General features: G+C 36.9%; 1 protein-coding gene across 3 annotated transcripts; it reads left to right on the top strand.

Moving 5' to 3' along the window:
• The first annotated feature begins 6,292 nt into the window (after window positions 1-6,292).
• On the top strand, window positions 6,293-20,008 carry POLD3 (DNA-directed DNA polymerase). 3 transcript variants are annotated; one of them, XM_010243818.2, is made up of 8 exons: window positions 6,293-6,472; window positions 10,056-10,111; window positions 10,201-10,325; window positions 16,729-16,888; window positions 17,525-17,946; window positions 18,188-18,700; window positions 19,047-19,125; window positions 19,542-20,008. In XM_010243818.2, the coding sequence occupies exons 1-8, from the start codon at window positions 6,404-6,406 to the stop codon at window positions 19,774-19,776; spliced, it is 1,659 nt and encodes a 552-aa protein (XP_010242120.1). In that variant the 5' UTR covers window positions 6,293-6,403; the 3' UTR covers window positions 19,777-20,008. The 3 variants fall into 3 exon arrangements, with proteins under 3 accessions (XP_010242120.1, XP_088755683.1, XP_088755684.1); XM_088899557.1 differs by lacking the exons at window positions 6,293-6,472; window positions 10,056-10,111 and adding an exon at window positions 12,960-13,042 and having other exon boundaries at window positions 10,216-10,325; XM_088899558.1 differs by lacking the exons at window positions 6,293-6,472; window positions 10,056-10,111; window positions 10,201-10,325 and adding exons at window positions 11,096-12,523; window positions 12,960-13,042.
• The last annotated feature ends 250 nt before the right edge of the window (window positions 20,009-20,258 follow it).

The raw sequence follows: 20,258 nt of genomic DNA, 5'->3' as shown, positions 1-20,258 counted from the left end.
TTAGAACAAAGCGACTTGCGCAAAATATTAGAAAATATATCATTCAATGTACTGACTAGATGGGCTACATAATCAAATTGCCAATTGCAGGACTTTGATTCAGCCTTTTCAGGCCAAATCTATAGCCCTTGCAAAGTTAGCATTCTCTTTAACTCACCCTACAATATGGTCTAATGATTTACCAGGCTGTATCATGTGTATGAGGACCAGTTGATGGGCTTATAATTTATCTATGAGAAATGAAATTTTGGCTTATGCCTCGGAAAAAAAATGTAGTGACTCGATATTGGTTTGAGGTTTAATCAAATCCATGTTGCTTTATGAAAGAAAGAGAGTTTTTTTTTTTCTTTTTTCTTTTCTTTTGGTATTTGAAAGATTGTTTGATTTAAAGCATGAAGTTTTGAGCCTGGACCTCCTACAAGGTACATGTCAGATTTTGTGGGAAAGATGCTCCCAATGTGCGGCTGCTGGTGCACAGTTTTTACTTGCATGGAATACTGTCATCAAATTTTTAAGGTGATGTTTGGTTCATGGTTTATGGTTTAAAAACAACTTATCTTGAGTTACTTGTTAGGCTATGAACCCGTTTCTTTTAGTGCTTGGATTGTAGTCTTTGAGTCTCTTCCTATCATCACCCTCGTAGCTCATGCAGATATGTAGCTTATGCGCTTCAACTCAAGACATGCTGTCATCTCAGCCATTGTTGTCGAACAAATCCCAAAATGGGACTCGCATTCATGCAGTGAATTTTAAGTATCTCTTTGGTTTGTAGTTGGAATCGGAATCAGAATTGGAATCGAAATTCTCCGGAATCAGAACTGAAATAGTCCATTCTCATAATCTATTTGGTTCATATGGGAATGGGAATTAGAATCAGCAGGAATGAGATTTTATTCCAAGGAAAGGGGTAGGGAATGGACATTCCCTCAAATGGGGAAATGTCACTCCAACAAAAATGGAAATGGGATTCTAATTCCATCCAACCAAACAGTTGGAATTGGAATAGCCTGTTGGGTTGTCCTCCTCATGAGGTGGGAGTGAGACCCACAAATAAATAAAGGCAAACAAGAGTGTAAAAAGAAAAAAAAAAGAAGAAAACCAAAGAGAAAAGTGGTTTTTGTATTTGACTTGTCTCACAAGCCAATACGTCTCTTGACTTCCAACGAATATTGGTTCAACCCTCTACCTCTTTCTTTTGCTCTCCAAGGGATTTTTTGGAAGAAGAACAAGGTTTGGTAGAGAAGGGTTTTGAGAAAGGGACAAGAAGAAAATGCAAGGATTGTAGAAGAAATAAGAAATCCTACAATCTCTCTCTCTCTCTTGCTTTTTTATTGGTGAGATCTTTCTCATTTGATTATTCCATCTATTTAGATGATGATTGTTGTTGTTGGTAATTAAGAGTTTCTCTTTTAATGTATTCATCTAGTTGTAACTAGGTAAAACTTGTTGTCCATACTATTTGATTGATAGTGGAAGTTTGTGGATTTCGGTCCCATGGTTTTTACCCTCATATTGAGGGGTTTTTTATGTAAATCTTGGTGTCTTTGTTATTTCTTGTATTGTGTTTGTTAAATTGATTCTGTATATTGTTGCTTGCTATTTGATTGTTAATCTCTTTGATTTGCACAAGGAAATACAAATGGGTTTGTTTCCCGAACATAGCCCCTATTCCCACAAACCAAACAGAGCCTAAATTTGCAAGATGCCTTTGGCAAAAAACTTCTCCTCAATGCAGCTCAATCAAAGTTAAAACCCTCTCAAATGCATTCTTTGTTACTTTGGACCTTAAAAGCATAAATCCTAAAAGTACCAAACACAACATTGTTTAAACTAATTTACTTTTAAGTTTAATTATCAAAGTAGTGATATGGATTGAAAATCAAACATAACTACATAGAAAATAGTTGGTACCAGTAGAAAAGGTTATTTACCTGTATTATAGCAAACACCCCCTAATGAAAGATCGACACAGGACGTCTAGAAAAGCAAAAATCGCAACCCTACACGATATTCAACCACACATCGGGGAGCATTCCGATTAATCAATCACTAGCGGACGGGGCCCTGCGTTGCAAGGGCTCGCTCATAAACTATTAGGTTCAAACTTGATTCAAATTAGAGACTTGAGATCGATCTCGAATTCGAATTGAGTCAAAAGCTCGAAAGTTTGAGTTCGGCTACCTTTGATTATAGGTCTCTTAAGCAGTCGAGGTGTCGAGCCAAGGTCTCCCTCAATTTCCGAGGTAACAAATCGAGGTCTTCCTCAACTGCTAAAGTGTCAAGCTAAGATTTCCCTACTAGGTGAGGTGTCGAGCTAAGGTCTCCCTTAGTTGACAAGGTGTTGAGTTGAGGTTTCCCTCAGTTGTCGAGGTGCTGAGTCAAGATCTCCTTTAGTGACCGAGGTGTTGAGCCGAGGTCTCCCTCAATGGTCGAGGTATCGTCTAACTTGAGCTCGATTCGAATTAGAGACTTGAACTTGAGCTCAAAAGTTCGAGCTTGGCTCGACTCGAACTCAACTATCTTTGGTTGCAGGTCCCCTAATAGCCAAGATGCCGAGATGGGGTCTCCCTCAATTGGAGAGAGAGTGGCATTCTTGTAATTTATAAGGAGAGAGATGGCATTTTTGTAATTTGTAAGAAAGAAAGAGAGAGAGAGAGAGAGTAGTATTTTTGTAATTTAAAAGAAAAAAAAGGCAAAAGAGAGAGAGTTGTTAGAGAGTGGTATTCTTGTAATTTCAATCAAGAAAAAGGCAAAAAATACTGTTAGATTCCATTTTCCTAATCCTCAAGTTTTATTAAGTACACATTTCATCTTAATATATTTATATAGATAGATATAGATATAGAAATAGATATAGATTACATAGTTTCAGATTTGTGAATCATGTTATGTGCACCAATGGGTTCAATGACACATGAACCCACCAATCACAATGGTCGTGTGGGCCAATATTCATTACATTAGCCGGCGTTTGACTGTTAACATGGGATAACCTGTTCAATCGGACACAAAAAGACAAACTAAATAAATTGAAACTCAAATTTGCTTTCTTTGGGCTGATGCTGCAACGATAGTCCACACAGCAATACTACAGCAGGGTCTCTCTCTCCTACTTCAACTCCACCAATCGGTGGTTTGATTAATGGACGGACGACAAGAAAGCTTTGCACTCGCTTGACTCGTCTTCCTTCCTTGGCTTCCGAGCTTGCTCCCGCCGCTGCAGAAACTGGAGAGGCGGAGATTCCGGTTTTTCTTCTCCTCTTTCAGCAACTGTGGAATTTTCTCAGTTTCAAGATTTTTCGTCGTTTCACCTGTTCCTGGGAGCTTCGGGTTTCGTGAGGTGTCTAATTTGTTTTACTTACGTAGAAACTGAGTCAGTTTATTAGAGGTTTCGGAGCTTTGCTTGCCTGACTGACTACTTCAGTAGTTCATTCTTTTGTACTTTTTTAATAATGTGAAATTTCAATTGCGGTTGTTTTACGTGAACATTTTCAGTTAGAATTTTCTGTTCATGTATGTGTTAAGCATATTTTTCTTTTGGATTTTTCTGTTTGTCTGTATCTGAATATCATCTCGGATTTCTCTTGTTTATTTTCGTTCTGAGAATCCTCTCTTACCTTGATGCTTAACTGATTAAAATCACTGGTTGATCTAGTCAAAGTGGGCGGGTTTTGAGGACTTGAGGTTGTTATTGGATTTTTCAAATTTTTTTCACCCGGAACTCGTCCGAGTTTGTTTCATCCATTTCGTTTTTAGTGAAATCCAAAATATAAGGTTTGGATTTCACTTTGTTTTTAGTGAAATCCATTTCGTCCGAGTTTGTTTCATCCATTTTGTTTTTAGTGAAATCCATTTCGTTTTGATGTCAGCAGAAATTAGGGTAAAATTTCTTAAACTATCCTTATCGTTTAGTTAAGGCTCAAGGAGTATAAATGCAAATATGTACATTGTAAATACATACAAAATATAAGGTTTGCACTCTACATATTTGCATTTGTATTCCTTCAAAACTGAGCCTAATTGATTAAGTGTATTCTTACTGTTTAAAAATTGACTAACGCTATTCCTATTGTTTTTGACAATGAACTAATACTTCCCTTGTGGTTAGTGCCCATTAACAGAAAGACAAAAAAGACTTTTACCCTTTATTCTTCTTCAAATTTTAAAATAAAATAGAAAAAATTTTAAGACTGATCACTGATAAGAAAGCTTATCAGGGTATGTGATATAGATTCCACCATAAATAACATAACAAATGCCGAAACAACGAAACATGTATATCTATAGCTTAGGAAAAAAACTTAAAAAGAATTTCAAATATGAAAAAACACAGACCATTGAAGATTTTCTCTGTATTGTTTAGCAATTTCTATTTTTATTTTCATGACGCCATCATCACCAACATGTTCAAACCAGTGAGATTGAAGCTTTCTATGTCGCAAACTTCTCACAACACATCTTTGTTTTTTATTTTTTTGCCGCTGGATCCTTTTGGCTTTTAATCTGGTTCTGTTCTATAATTTCAATTTGATGCCAGTAAAGCCATGCCTATTCCATATAAATGTGTTATCAATGCCAAATGTCAAGCTTAGGAGGACCCCGGGTAATTAGGCTAAGAATCAGGGCCTGTCTCTAGAAATGAGGGAAGAAATTAATGAACAATATAGAGTCATGACGTACAATCGAGAGAATCATGGCTTCAGCCTTCAGAGACTTCAGAGAATACATGTCCGCCTAAGAACCATGCCTTCTGTAAATCCCTCGGAATTACTCTTCCTCAACCACCACTTCAATGTTCGTTCCAGTGAGTTGCGAATGACTTCTTCCACAGCATCCGCTTGGCTCTTTCAGCGATAGTTGTCAAAAAGATATCGTCCGAATTTTTTAACTTCTTTCGAAACTTCTCTTTCCGGACAACAACCTTTCATTTTTTGCTTAGAAGTAATGTTTAGGCTAAACGAAGAAGAAGAGGAACATGTGCATGAGGATGTGAAGAGCACAGTCCTGCTAGGGTGTGATTCGTTGGACGAAGTCATCCAGGTTATGAGAAATGATCAATAAGGAAGTGGAACTTGTATGCCGAGTTCTTGGAACAAGGCTATCCGAAGGGTTTAAACATCGGTTGATGTATCGATTACAGGAGAGAGGCCTCGACGCAGGTGATTAACACACCAAACAACCTTACTTTGTTTTTATTTTTCTTTTCCGGTGTTGAACCGGTGCTGATGTCGCTGTTGCTACACTGCTGTGGCTGTCAAAGAAGAGAAGGTTGAAGAGGGATGAGGGTAATATTGGATTTTAAAAAATATATACATCACATGTGTATGGATTTTGACGGAGGATGCTAACAACAGGGGTAGAGTTAGTCAATTGTTAAAAACAGTATGAATAGTGTTAGTCAATTTTCAGACAATAAAAATATACTTAATCAAATAATTAAACCATAAAAGTAATTTAAGAAATTTACCTTAAAAATTATTAATTTTAGAGAAAGTAAAGGATACAAGAACTTGAAAAATTGAGATGAATTATTCTGTTGAAAAGAGGAAACACAGAAAGCCCCTTTGTAAGAAGAAGAAGAAGAAGAGGCCAGAGAACGTATCACCCAATGTATGAGTAGGGTTCAGTGGAGGAAAAGCAATAAAATGCAAAATGGGAGGGAGGATTCGAACTGGCGTTTCTTATTTAGTTTTGGTCTTTTTGTATTTGATTGAACCGGCTATTCGAAGTTAACTGTCAAAGGCTCGTTAAGAATGTTGACTCCAGACACGTCGTCGATTGTAATTGATGGATTCACGTGTCCGGATGGACTGAACGCGGACTCCAGATTTTGTGACTTTTAATGGAGACGTTTTACTGCAGATAATGCATCATACGAATCCGAATCATTGCGTAGTCTAAGGTGGCTCCCACACAAAATGTTCTAGATTTGTGGCGTAAGATGTATTTCTATTTTCTACCCGATAAAAACAACACACACAATAATCTCAAACAAATCTAACTTTCACTTTATATATTTAAACGGTCGGATTCAAATCATGATTCCCCGAATATCATCGGATTCAGTATTCATAAAACCGTGCTCACACCGTTTTCACAGCCACTTGTAGCTGTGTATTAAGAATATCTCTCCATAAATGAAAACATGCAGATACTCCTAATAAACGATTATAAGTGATGAGTACGGAGTGAACACGCCTTGGGAGGACTGAATCGGATTTCTGTTTTTCTGCACGTGGCACAATCAGCACATGTTTTTGAACCGACCCGTATAAATAGCTGAAACGCAGAGAAAGGCGGGAAAAGAGAACCCTGAAGCGGGGCGAGAACTTCTTTTCCCGGGCGATTGTTTCCTAGGTTTGTCGCTTTCCGGGGAATATCCGGCAACTTCGTAGCCGGAAAAATGGTGGACGTCGTAAATATGGGTGTTCTGGACGAAATCCAATCTCTCGTTTCTGATAAGCTTCAAGTGGTAATCTCATCTACTTCTCCCTTCAATCTTCTTCTGATAAATCAGATTTTCTCATACTTATCCCTAAATTTCTTGTAATTACCATATGCGTATACTATTAAAAACTAGAAATAGTCCCCCCATAAGTGTTCGGTTCCTGATCTTATCGTTTTCATTTGCCCTTTCCCAGTATTGTTGCTTCCCGCTGGTACAAAGGGTTCTGTCTTCTGTTAATATTTCTTCTATCATTTTATTCACTGTTATTCGTTATTCGGTCAAGTCTGTTTGGGTTGATACAGGAATATCTGAACCGGTTTTCCATCCAGAAAACCTATTGCCTACCTAACCGGAATTTCCCATTTTTGTTATCTATTTTTGGTATTCAAGGTAAATTCATGGGAGAAGAAATCGAACGAGAATTAGAGGGTCAGTAGCTACTATTACTTCGGATCATGTTTTTCTTCTGATTTACTGGTGATGTGAACTGCAAATTTGTGATAATGCTGTATAAGACATCTTAAGAAGCCTGGATAGTCTATCGAGTAGACAATGGATGTTGTACATGTTGATGTAGCTAGGTTCAACAGTTTGGAACATCCTCTGCTTTATATCCAATAGCCGATCCTGTTTTCCTGTACTGGAGTTGTTGCTGGTGAATATCCTTTGGGCTAATCTTTATGTAGTTCTTTTTTTTTATTTTTTTAGTAGAAATGAAGATATCAGAGATATTTGTTCGTAAATATGGGTTATTTAGTCTCAGTTAGAGTAAAAATACAAATATGTACTTATGGAGAGTGCAAAACCTCGTATTCTGTATGTATTTGTACTGTACATATTTGTATTTGTACTCTTTCCAAACTGAGCCTCAAGTATTTTTCATATGAATAAATTGATCCGAATGTCATTTCCCTCACTCTCTCTCTCTCTCTCTCTCTCTCTCTCTCCCTTTCTCAACAAGTCTGGGTTATTCAAGTGCTTTTCATATTGATAAATTGATTTAAGGAGTAAGGGGCCATTTCTTTGTTCTTTGTGTGATTGATAGCAGATTATATATGACAAGGATAGTCCAGTATGGATCAGCTCAAGCTTAGATTGAGTTGCTTCACAATAGCAACTAGGGAATAGCAGTTGGAACTTGGTTGCTTTTGTCAATAAGAAATAATGATGGTGGCATAAAAGAAATACCCTTTACCGATAAAGAAAAGCATGGTGGGCTGGTTCAAGTCTTAAAAAAAAATATTTTACTGAAAAGAAGACTGAAAAGAACACTTTTGTCTTATATAGAATGTTTTAAAGGGAAAACACAGGGTGATGGTTCAAAGCTTAAAAAGGAAGCTTGAGATGAGAGCCATTTAAGTGGTTGAATGACCTCCATTTTGGCTATCCGTTTTTTCACCAAAAATTTTAGTTTTCTGTGCCTTGAAATTCATGAAAACTAAAAGGCTGTAATAGGATAGCTCTCTCAAAAGGGTATTCATTTGATCCTTGTCATTTAGCTGGTCCAAACTCCAACCAAACTCTGGTTAACTTTCCTTCACAAGGCTTCAATTTGATCCTTGAAACAAATCAAGAATGAATTTTCTTTCTTTGGTTTCATCAGTTTACCTCTTTCGAGTAAAACATGTCTATTATATTTTGGGACTTAAATGCAGGGATTTGGCTTTTACTCTCAGTCTCCTAGGAGTGGTTCAATATACAATATACCTTTTGGGTTTTGGTCTGTTTCTATTCTTTGGTCCTTCATGCAGGCTTTTATGCACCTTCAGGCATCAACAGAGGTGTATCGGTACTTTAACTGATACACCTTTTAGTTTTTTTTAGCTTTTTTTCTCAAATTTTAGTTTTAAGTATAATTATATATATTATTTTAATACAAAAAGGATTTTGTAAAACACCTGTAAATAGGTGTACCGGGATCCAGAGATACGATATGATACACCTGATGCAGGGTGTATCATGTTGATACTTTGAACCTTGCCTTCAGGTCATCCACTTGGTATCTGTATAATAAGTTGATGCTCTCTTATCTGTACATCTAGTGCTATTGTTTGGCTGTTATGCTGTGACTTCAATTTTCAGCCTTTCCTTGAAGTCAGGGAACTTAGAAGTGGCATCTTAGTCTTTTTTCAGTCATACATATTAACTTGGGATTTTTAAACCTTTTCCATCATATTTTAACATGTCTGCTCTATGAATCTAGTTTTCAGTTTTTTTATATTACTTATTAGTAATGGTAAGCTGGTCCAATGACCACGGTGAGCCCCTTTAGCCCATTACCATACATCTCAGATCTCTCTTGGAATGTTTACCCCTTTGAAAACTGTTTTTCATGGTGAACATCTCGGTCTTGCCATGATCTTTTCACTAGCTTAACATTTCCCATTAGTATTTATCCATATATTGTTTAATTATCTTCCTCTTCACTCCCCTAACATGCAAAAATGCCTAAAGTTGTTGATTTTATATACAACAACTAAAATATCTTTAATTAAGTAGCGTCATTGTAATTTGAACAAAAATGATTCAGGGAAGTTTCATCACTTACAATTAATAAGGTACTCCTACCCAAATAATCAAATAATGTAATCTGACAAATATAAAATATGAAAGAATAATGGGTTTGATTGAAATGCATCAAATCATATGGGAAATAGTGCACAACGCCTTATCAAATTTCTGGAGTGCCCTGTTTATGTGACAATAAAAAAAGAGGGAGAATATTATTGGAAGGCAGCTAGGGCAGCAATAGTTTGGACAATTTGGAAAGAAAGAAATGAAAGAACCTTTAAGGAAAGGTGCAGATCCATGGAAGACATTGTGGAAGGAATAAAGTTAAAGTCTGCTCTTTGGGAAAAAAAAGCTATGGAACTTTCCAAGTGGTTGCAATAGATGATATTTTAAGAGCTTGGAAAGAAGTAGCAAATTCCTACTCGGTGAAAGAAAACATAGTGATGGAATGGAAGCATCCTCCAATTAACAGGGTGAAGCTAAACTTTGATGGAAGCTCCATGGGTAGCCAAGGTTTGTCAGGGACTGGAGGTGTCTTTAGGAATGCAGAGGGGAAGGTGGTGACATTCTTCTTGGGTCCAATTGGAATGAGGGACTCTAAGAGCCAAAGTATTGGCCCTACTTCAAGGTATGTAGATTGCAAAACAGCGGGGATATCAACATTTGGAGGTAGAGGGGGATTCAAAGCTGGTAATAACATGGATGAATGACAATAACCTGCGTATGTGGATCCACAGGCATATTATAGGAGAGATTAAGAGTATAGCGAAGGATTTGGGGGCAACATTCATATGGATAAAGAGAACAACAAATGGGATGAATGACACACTGGATAAACAAGGGGTTTATAGGGAACAACTCTTTTGGGCAGATTTGTAATTGGGGTTCCTATCAAATTGCAAGGGGGCTGAACTCACTTCAAACAGCAATCTATGTATTTATGCCTCTGTTGAAATTAATGAAATGAACTCCTGTATTGATAAAAAAATGCAGTTTGGCTCTTCACTTTTTAAGACTACAACTTATTTACTGATTACTTTGTTGGATGTTGCTACCATTTTTGCTACTCTTGGAGTAAAATGACTTCACTTCTCAGGTGTCTTACAAGTGGCTTAGTCGCAACTTCTCAGTGTCTTCAAATGATGCAAAGAGGTACACATTCCTATATTGAATTTTCTTGTAATTTTAAGTTTTTAACCTTTTTCCCTTCACTATAATTTAGTTGCTTGTCATCATATCAGGTTGCTTCTGGAATTCATTGAAAAGCATGGAAGTGGTTTGGAAATAATATATACATTGTCTGGGTGGTTAAAGAAAAATCCTTCGGTTTACAATATAAGGCTTGTTCCTGGACTAAAACTTGCAGGTTAGATGATCTTATCTTTTAATATTAATTACTTATAAGAAAGAGGTAGTATCTCATGTTTCCGGCTCATAATTTTTCTATTTACAATTTTTAGCTGAAAAAATACAAAGAACATTCAACCAAGAATTGCTCAATCACTTTGCCTTTTTTGGGACTATGTATTATTGGGGTTTAATTTATGTATTTTCCTAATGATTTTACCTTTCAAATAATGTTAATTTATATTAGATTAACATTTCAATGGAGGCAATTGTTCTCACAAGTTTTTTTTTTTTTTTTGAAAGACGAAAATAGCATTGTATTACTGTATATAGGGAAGGGGAGAGCTATGCCCAAAAATGCAAATGGTATTGTATTACTGAGTCGGAAATAGTATTGTTGTCACAAGTCGTCAACTATTTAAGAGCTTATATCTCATTTCTTCTAGTTGTCAAGGTTCGATCCGTATTATATTTTCTTAAGCTGACTTAACTCTTGGCTTGCAATGGCATGGGGTAGGCAAGTCTATCTTCAAAGTGGAACTTGTGGCCTTGGCCCAAACTCATTCCTGGGTTAGTATTGCTGAACTTAAATTGGTTTCAATGGGTTGACAAGGTTAGTTTCCAAGATTGCCAAACCTATCAACGTTAAGCTAGTAAAACATGAATGACATGGACATTGACCTTACCTGTAACGATCTACATTATTCACATACTTGTTTAATGGAATTTGGTTCTTAAATTTTAGTTTACAGAAGTTAAAGAAAGATACTAAAAAATTATATTGTATTTGTAACCCCATAAAGTAAACGAGACATGTGCCTAACCAATTCTTTATTTGACGTCTCTTTAATCATCAACTATCAGTCCTTTGCAAATGTGACTACAAGTTTCATGTTTGACATAATAATTTGTTAGCAAGATATGATTTGTGGCAAATTAAGAAAGATATGATTTGCTACAAATTTAGAAAGATTTGATTTGATTGATTACAGATTTAAAAAAATTTAGGAAAGATTATATTTGAATAAAATTAGGAAAGTCATATCCTAGGATTAAGGGAAAGATTTAATCAATCCCTAATTGAGAAAGATTCTAGGAGTAATTGAGAGAGATCCTAGGAGTTTGTCTCTCCTATCTTTTCCTATTTAAGTTGTATGCTCAACATGTTTTTTCAACACATTATCAATACAGAAGTATTTTTTTCTCTCCCTCTTCATTTCTTCTTTTCTTCCTCTTTATTTTGCCACATGGTATCAGAGCTTTAGGGTCTGATCATGAATTCTAAGGCTGCCATGGTTGGCTTTGGTTCAGCCTCTTTGGATGCTACCAGTGGTGTGACATCTTTGGAGGGAGGTATTCAATCATCGGCCATCTCTCTTTTTGAGAATTCTCTTCAAATTACCATTCACAAATTGAATGGAAAGAATTATCTTGAGTGGTCTCAGTCCGTGCGGTTGGTGATCGACGACAAAGGGAAACTCGACTATTTGAATGGCGAAGTGAAACTGCCAGCCATTGATGATCCAAAATACAAGCAGTGATGTTCTGAAAATTCAATGGTTACTGCCTGGTTGATCAACTCTATGGATCCTGTGATTGGAAAACCATTCATGTTCCTACCAACTGCTCGTGATGTGTGGGAAGCTGTTAGGGAAACCTATTCAGATCTGGACAATCATTCACAACTGTTTGAACTGAATACCCGAATGTGGAAGATGCAACAAGGTAAGCATGAAGTAACTGCTTATTATAATGAGATGATGGCTGTTTGGCAAGAACTGGATCTATTTGAAGAAGAATGGGAAAGTCCGAGTGACAGTGCTCGGTACAAAAAGAAGATATAAAGAGGCTGGGTCTTTGTCTTCTTGGCTGGTTTGAATAAAGAACTCGATGAGGCTCGGGGACGTATCTTAGGGCAAAAGCCTTTGCCTACTATAAGAGAAGTTTTTTCAGAAGTGCGTAGAGAAGCATGGCGGCAAGTGATATTGAAGAATGTTAATGAAACAAAAAACTGAGAATGAAGGGTCTGCTCTTGTGTTCCGAGGAGCAGATGTAGATGGAGATAAACGAGGAGGAAAGCAAAGGCCTTGGTGTGATCATTGTAAAAAGCCATGGCATACTCGAGAAACCTGCTGGAAGCTGCACGGGAAACCAACAGGTTGGAAGAAAAAATCAGACAGTGACAACAAGTCAGGGGGAGATGTCTGCGCGCTTCAAGTAAGTAATTCGGATCCAGGGCAGCAATCATCTTCAGAGTCTCTTCCTTTCACAAAGGAACAAATAGAGCACTTATATAAAATGTTTCAAATCTTCAGAGTCTCTAGCCCAGTCAGGTAATTTTTTCACTACAGCCATTGCTTGTACCAAATCTAATGGTTCTTGGATATTAGATTCAAGTGCCACTGATCATATGACCGACACTTCACAATTCTTCACTTCATATACACCCTGTGCAGGGAATCAAAAGGTTAAAATTGCAGATGATTCCTTTGCTACTGTTGTTGGGAAAGGAACTGTGTCTATTTCTCATTCTTTAAACCTTAAAGATGTTCTACATGTTCCTAACCTATCATACAATCTCTTATCTGTCAGCAAACTAACCCTTGATCATAATTGTTGGGTTAATTTTTTGTCTTCTTGTTGTGAATTTCAGGATTTAACCTCGAGGAAGATGATTGGGGGTGCTAAACTGGATGGTGACCTCTACCTCTTTAATAAAGGATCAACCTTTGAAAGGCAAGACCGATAGACCTGTTTTAGCTCTATCTCTGTTTCTAGTGACAGTGAAGTTTTGTTATGGCATTATCGATTAGGACATCCTAGCTTTCAATATTTAAAGCATCTATTTCCCAAGTTATTCATGAATAAAAATCATTCGTGTTTTAAGTGTGAATCTTGTGAATTAGCAAAACATCATCGTGTCGTTTTTCCGTCCCAACCATATAAAGAATCAAAACCATTTACCATGATTCACAGTGATGTTTGGGGTCCTTCTAGAGTAACAACTCTTTCCGGAAAGCATTGGTTCATTACTTTTATTGATGATCATACTAGGGTCATTTGGGTTTTCCTTTTAAAAGAGAAATCAGATGCTGAAACTGTGTTTAAAACTTTTTATAACATGGTTCAAACACAATTTCAGACTCAAATTAAAATTTTTCGAAGTGATAATGGAAAGGAATTTTTTAACAATGTGTTAGGGAATTTTTTTGTTGAGAAAGGAATTGTATACCAAAGTTTGCGTAATAATACACCTCAACAAAATGGGGTGGTTGAAAGGAAAAACAAACATCTCCTTGAAGTTGCTAGAGCCCTAAATTTTCAAACTAAGGTTCCTAAGTATCTTTAGGGAGAAGCCGTTTTAACAGTCACTTATTTGATTAACAAACTGCCTACACGAATTTTGGATTTTAAAACACTCATACAAGTTTTCATTGACTATTTTCCAAACTCTCGGCTAGTGACAAACATTCCCTTAAAAATTTTTGGAAGTGTGGCTTTTGTTCATAGCCATGATCCTAAACGTTCAAAACTTGATCCAAAAGCACATAAATGTATTTTTGTAGGCTATCCCACTAATCAAAGAGGTTACAAATGCTTTGATCCAGTTTTGAAAAGGATGTTTGTGACTATGGATGTCACATTCTTTGAAGGAACCTCATACTACAGACACTCCCATCTTCAGGGAGAGAGCAACACTAGTGAAGATGGTCTTTTAGATGGTTATGATTTAATGTTTGAATTTGTCCATAATGATGTTCCTCACAACCTGTCACTGAAAGAAAGTGAGGCAGAAAATACAAAATCAGTGAAAACAAATGAATTAAATATTGAAAATGAACAACCTTCGGTGATGCCATCTCAAAATGAAAAAGCTAAAACAACAGAGATGCGTGCGAAACAATATAAAGGCCTTGTATATTGAAGGGAACATCTAGCACTGAAAAGGAGAGGCATTATTCTGCAGCATCAACAAGAATCTGATCTGAGGGTGGATCATGAAATTCATGATAATTCCTCCAGGTAATTCTAATTCTTCCAGTCAGTTTGATCTTCCCATTGGTCTTAGGAAAGGTGATAGGACTTGTACAAAACTTCCTCTGTCAACTTTTGTATCTTACAAAAATATTTCACCTTCATATTGTGCCTTTATTTCAAAAGTGTCTAGTGTATCCATTTCTAACAGTAGCCAGGAGGCTCTAAATGTTCTTGAGTGGAAAGAAGCTATTTTTGAGGAAATGAGAGCTTTGGAAAAGAATGTTACTTGGGAGAAAGTGGATCTGCCGGATGGAAAGACAGTTGTTGGTTGTAAATGGGTGTTCACTCTGAAGTACAACTCAGATGGATCCTTGGAGAGATACAAGGCTCGCCTTGTAGCTAAAGGCTTTACTCAGACATATGGAGTGGACTACTCTGAGACCTTTTCTCCAGTGGCGAAACTAAATACAGTTCGAGTACTCTTATCTGTTGCAGCTAATCTTGACTGGCCACTGAATCAGTTGGATGTGAAGAATGCCTTCTTGAATGGAGACTTGGAAGAAGAAGTATATATGGAGCTTCCACCTGGTTTCACTGAGAAGTTTGGAACTAAGGTATGCAAGCTAAAAAAGTCTCTATATGGACTTAAACAATCTCCCAGAGCCTGGTTTGAAAGATTCACAAGGTTCGTTAAAAGTCAAGGATATAATCAAGGACAATTTGATCATATTCTTTTCACAAAAAGATCCACCAAAGACAAGGTATCGGTTCTGATTGTCTATGTTGATGTCATAATCTTGAGTAGAGATGATATTGAAGAGATGAACAGACTAAAGCAAAGCTTAGCCAAGGAATTCGAGATTAAAGACTTAGGCCAGCTAAGGTACTTTCTTGGAATGGAAGTGGTTAGATCAAAGAAGGGCATTGTGGTTTCACAACGAAAATATATTCTAGACCTCTTGAAAGAAACTGGAATGAGTGGATGCAAACCTTCAGACACTCCGATAGAAGTTAAGGCTAAGCTCGGAGAAGTTAAAGATGGGGTTCTAGTAGATGCAGGTAGATACCAAAGGCGGGTAGGAAGATTGATTTACTTGTCACATACACGTCCTGACATTGCCTTCGCTGTGAGCATGGTGAGTCAATTTATGCACTCCCCGTACGAAGAACATCTTGAAGCCGTGTATCGAATTCTTAAGTATCTAAAAGGCACACCAGGAAAAGGACTCTTCTTCAAGAAAAATGAGAAGAGAGGGGTTAAAGTGTATATAGATGCGGATTGGGTGGGCTTGATCACTGATAGAAGGTCAACTTCGGGGTACTGCACATTTCTTTGGGGCAATTTAGTTACTTGGAGAAACAAGAAGCAAAGTGTAGCTGCTAGAAGTAGTGTTGAGGCTGAATTCAGATCAATGGCTCAAGGAGTGTTTGAGGCTCTTTGGCTAAAGAGGGTGCTAGTAGATCTTAAGATACCAGTGAGTTTTCCTATGAAACTGTATTGTGATAACAAAGCAGCTATCAACATTGCTCGTAATCCGGTCTACATGACAGGACTAAACATGTTGAGATTGACAAACACTTTATAAAGGAGAAGCTTGAAGAAGGAATAATTTGCACTCCGTTTGTACCAACCACGCAGCAAGTTGCAGATGTTTTGACTAAGGGCTTGTTGAGACAGCCATTTGAACTTCAAGTTAGCAAGTTGGGCATGATAGATATCTTTGCACCAACTTGAGGGGGAGTGTCGGCAAGATATGATTTGTGGCAGATTAAGAAGGATATGATTTGCTGCAAATTTAGAAAGATTTGATTTGATTGATTACAGATTTGAATAAATTTAGGAAAGATTAGATTTGAATAAAATTAGGAAAGTCATATCCTAGGATTAAGGGAAAGATTTAATCAATCCCTAATTGAGAGAGATTCTAGGAGTAATTGAGAGAGATCCCAGGAGTTTGTCTCTCCTATCTTTTCCTATTTAAGTTGTATGCTCAACATGTTTTTTCAACACATTATCAATATAGAAGTATTTCTTCTTCTCTTCATCTTTATTTTGCCACATAATTTAAGAATAGGTACTAAAAAGGATCAAAATTTTGCAACGTATCAACCAGTGATCAATACATTGTTTTTAAGGATTTTTTTTAAGAAATGTTTGTTTTGAATGTTAAACATTATTATTCTTACCCCTCTCCAGAATTTTGAAAAAAAAAAAAACTAAAAAAAAGGTTAGTGTTAGGTTCAAAGTACCAATACACCCCATCTGTTGTATCAGGTGTATCAATATTTTAATTTTGGGTACTAAGGCAGTAATGCTATAAGTAAATTAATGGTTGCCTAAAATATTTTTTCTTTTCCCTCCAATTATTTATCTTTGGATGTCAGCAGTCAGTTGTTTCAAGTGAAAAATGCCAACTCCAATTTTTCTCTTGGTTCCTGTGCAGAAATCAAACAAGAATTTGAGGAAAACTGCTCAGTTCAGGTCTACAGTGTCCAAGCTTGCATCCCAAAGGACCCAGCAGTGCTTTGGAATGCTGAATTTGTACAAGCAGAAGAGCTCTTTAATCAGCCTTCAGCTGTGAATAATTGCTTGAGGGACAACAGGTGTGATTCCTTGTTTTCCTTTTTTTTTATCTTAAGAAATTGCAAGAGTCAAGACATTTTTAAACTCTATTTTCTTTTGGGAAACTGTATTCATGGAACACTATTTATTCTTACTTTTGTCAGTGTATTTCATGGATATATTAAGTTGAAAGGATCATGGTATCAGTTGAGTTTATGAAGTAACTAAAATCCTTTAATTTCTCCTAGAATACTGTACAAACTGGTTTTACAATGAATTTATTTATTTTTTAAATTTTCTAGCAAGAATATCCTGCCAAATGTCATGATATCTGGATTCCAGAGAATCTGGAACTTGTAATTAAGTTTTCTTGTTTTTTTCTTACAGTCTATTTGCATGTGATAATCACAAGTGTTGAAGGATAAAAAGATTTAGGCAAAGAATATCTTTGTTTTCAATTGTGCAGGAACTCAAAGCAAAATTTTTGTTGCTTTTTCTGTTCTTTTTTCTTTCTTTCTTTTCAGTGTGCATTATTCATGTATTTCTGTTTATTTGTTTGCATTCAGATTTTAGATGCTGATGATGCTGTTGCCTAGTTATATACATAATATGTAAAGCATGTATTACATCTATTTCCTTCTCTCTGACATTTACAGCTTTCCCTTTTCCTTTTCCAGGTTCTGTGGGGTTTCAAATTCCTTTGTCAAGCGCAATGCCCATGAAACACCTGCCATTGTTGTGCCTCCACAACCTAGAAATGTGGGAGTCACAGGGCTATCAAAGAGCAATTCTACAAATCAAACTCTTCCTGCTCCATTTGTACAAGGAAAAGTACAGCATGAGAGCCCAAAAATTGGAGTGCAGTCTTCTACTGCAGCTACAAAGGATGTCAAGAGTGAAAGTAGTTCCAAGCCTGTTCAGGCCAGTGAACCTAATATAGATAAAGAAAAAATTACTACATTTCCTGCTAACAAAAGGAAAGGCCAAAATGACAAGCGGACTGGAGGATCACTGGCCACATTTTGGGGGCGTGCATCTGCAAAGTTAAAACCAAACTGCCCACCAGCTGAAACTAATAGTGCTGCTCCAAACCCCGTTGGTAGGTGGTGGTAAAATGAAGTTTCCCTATTACATATTTTCTTTTGTTATTAATTATTAATCAATGCTTGGCATTTCCTCCATTAAGCTGGCACAAAACAGGGAAATGCTAGTCATACCGACTCTAAATACACTGGCATGATTAATTAAAATATTAATGCATTTTATGGCTCATGAGCATCATTCTTGAGTGGCTTTTGTAGCTGACTTTTTTATTTAAAAAAAAATTACATTCTATGTAGTTACCGCAGAAGCTCAAATATGTGCTCGTGAAGCAGTAGATAATTTTAGCAGTGACGAGGATGAGCAAGATGTCAAGCCTAGGAGAATCTCGAATGGTGAAGGCAGTAGAAAGAGGAGGGTTGTTTTTGATTTCTCAGATGAAGAGGATGATTATGAAAATGCAGTCAGTCTAGCCTCACCTGATCCTCCTCCACAAAGGCAATCAAGCATAGATGATAAACACAATAACAAAACCTTGGTTCTTGAGAAAAACAATATGAATTTTGAAGAGAAAGAAGAAAAATCAAAGATTAAGCAGGAGAAAGCAACCAAAAAAGATTTTATCCTACCACAGAAAGAAGATACAGGAGTTCCTAACAATGGAAAGAAAGGTGGAATTTTGTTGTCAGAGAAGATCCACAATGGTTTCCCTGAGAGTGATGGAGATAAGAAAGATACAACTAATGCTGCTCCTATGTCACCCAAAAGGAGGAAAGTGCTCAAGACACGGATTGATGAGCGTGGGAGAGAAGGTATGTCCACATTTGGTTTATTGTTTTGATCCAATCTCAACCTAGAGTCCTGCTTATCATTAGCTTGGCTTTTCTCAGCAATATCCTTTTCTATTCAGATTTTGGTACCTATCCCCATTGAAACTAACTTGATTATTGTATTAGTTGGGTTTCTCTTCTTAGTTGTGCTATGTTTCAGCCAAATCATTTTGCCTTCACTCTTTGATATTTCCTTACATCTGTATGTTTATTCCCGTGTTTCCCATGACTATTTATTTCCTAGAAGCAGCATATGTAAGGGGATTGACACGTAATGCACAAACTAGCAAATCTATGTTAGCCTTAACTTTGCTTATACTTGTTCCAGTTACAGAGGTTGTTTGGGAGGGTGAAGAGACAGAGACCAAGAATGCTGACAAGGATGCAACCAAGAATTCTGTGAACAGGTCAAATTTATAATTGTCACTTCTTATTTACAATTTTTTTCTTTTACCGAAATTAAAATGTAGATTCTTGGAAAACTGGAAAATGCTTATACTTGGCACATACACAATGTTGATAATCATCATTGGAATAGGGCCAAGAGGACCCATCACTGGAAGGTCAAACATAGGTTAGATGGTTGCCATAATCCATTCAGATTGACTTTGAGTATCTGGTTTGGCTGGTTGAACTTTAACACCCCTATATTGCAGTGGTATCCTTGCATTTTGCTTGTAGCCAGTGGGTTTTCCACAAATCAACAGGCCTATTTAGGCATTTGCCAACATGTTTTCTTCCATTATTTATATTATTTTCTCAAACAAATGGAACTGCAAATTATTCTTGTTCATTTTGCTAAATGTTGGGTTCACTACCACAGGGCTCCTGCAGTGAAGTCTCCAGCATTGGGTGGCACTGCTCCATCTAAACCAGTGGACAAGACTTCAGCATCAGGTGCCATTGCTCCATCTAATTCAGTGGCTAAGTCAGCATCAGGTGGCAGTGTCACTGCTCCATCTAATCCAGCTAGCAAAGCTGGAAACAAGAAAACAGGAAAAGCTGGTGTTAAGGATGCTAAGCAAGGCAACATTCTGTCATTCTTCAAGAGGGTTTAAACTTTGAAGAGTTCCAGAGAATGAGAGCTAGGGCACACGAGGGAGAGCAATATTGTGATTGATTGAACTGGTTCAGTGTTTATAACTTGATCAAAAGAGGAAACTGTTCATCTAATCGAATCACAGTACATATATTCCTGTTCAACTAGAAGCATTAGTGAGTGGACAAAATTGCAAGAATGTATTTTATCTATTTATTCTTCATATTAAGTATGCTTTTGGATATATTTAATCCTTGCTTTGAAAAGACATACCATGCCAATTGCCAAGTCACTTATTGGGTATGAGTCCGGATCTTCAACCATCTACCAACAGTATCAGGTGGAGACACGTGTCCAAAACACATTTACAAGCTTCTCATGTGTGAGCCAATGGGACGGATTCGTTAGTCGTTAGTCTCAAACATAATATCTTGGCTCTCATTTTAATATTTCCACTGAACAGACTAACCATTGCCCAAAGGCCCCAAACCCTATCGTCTG

Source organism: Nelumbo nucifera, chromosome 3 (assembly GCF_055504915.1).
Source record: "Nelumbo nucifera cultivar China Antique chromosome 3, China Antique-T2T, whole genome shotgun sequence".
In the NCBI taxonomy this organism is placed as follows: Eukaryota; Viridiplantae; Streptophyta; class Magnoliopsida; order Proteales; family Nelumbonaceae; genus Nelumbo; species Nelumbo nucifera.
Note: the sequence above shows the minus strand (reverse complement) of the source record. Positions and strands in the feature narration are given on the sequence as shown.

Bases quoted from the DNA above. Each gene is read 5' to 3' on its own strand.
- POLD3 (XM_010243818.2), top strand. From the start codon at position 6,404: ATGGTGGACGTCGTAAATATGGGTGTTCTGGACGAAATCCAATCTCTC. The intron at 10,326-16,728 runs GTTAGATGATCT...GTTCCTGTGCAG, and splicing joins TCCTGGACTAAAACTTGCAG to AAATCAAACAAGAATTTGAG. The intron at 19,126-19,541 runs GTCAAATTTATA...TCACTACCACAG, and splicing joins ACCAAGAATTCTGTGAACAG to GGCTCCTGCAGTGAAGTCTC.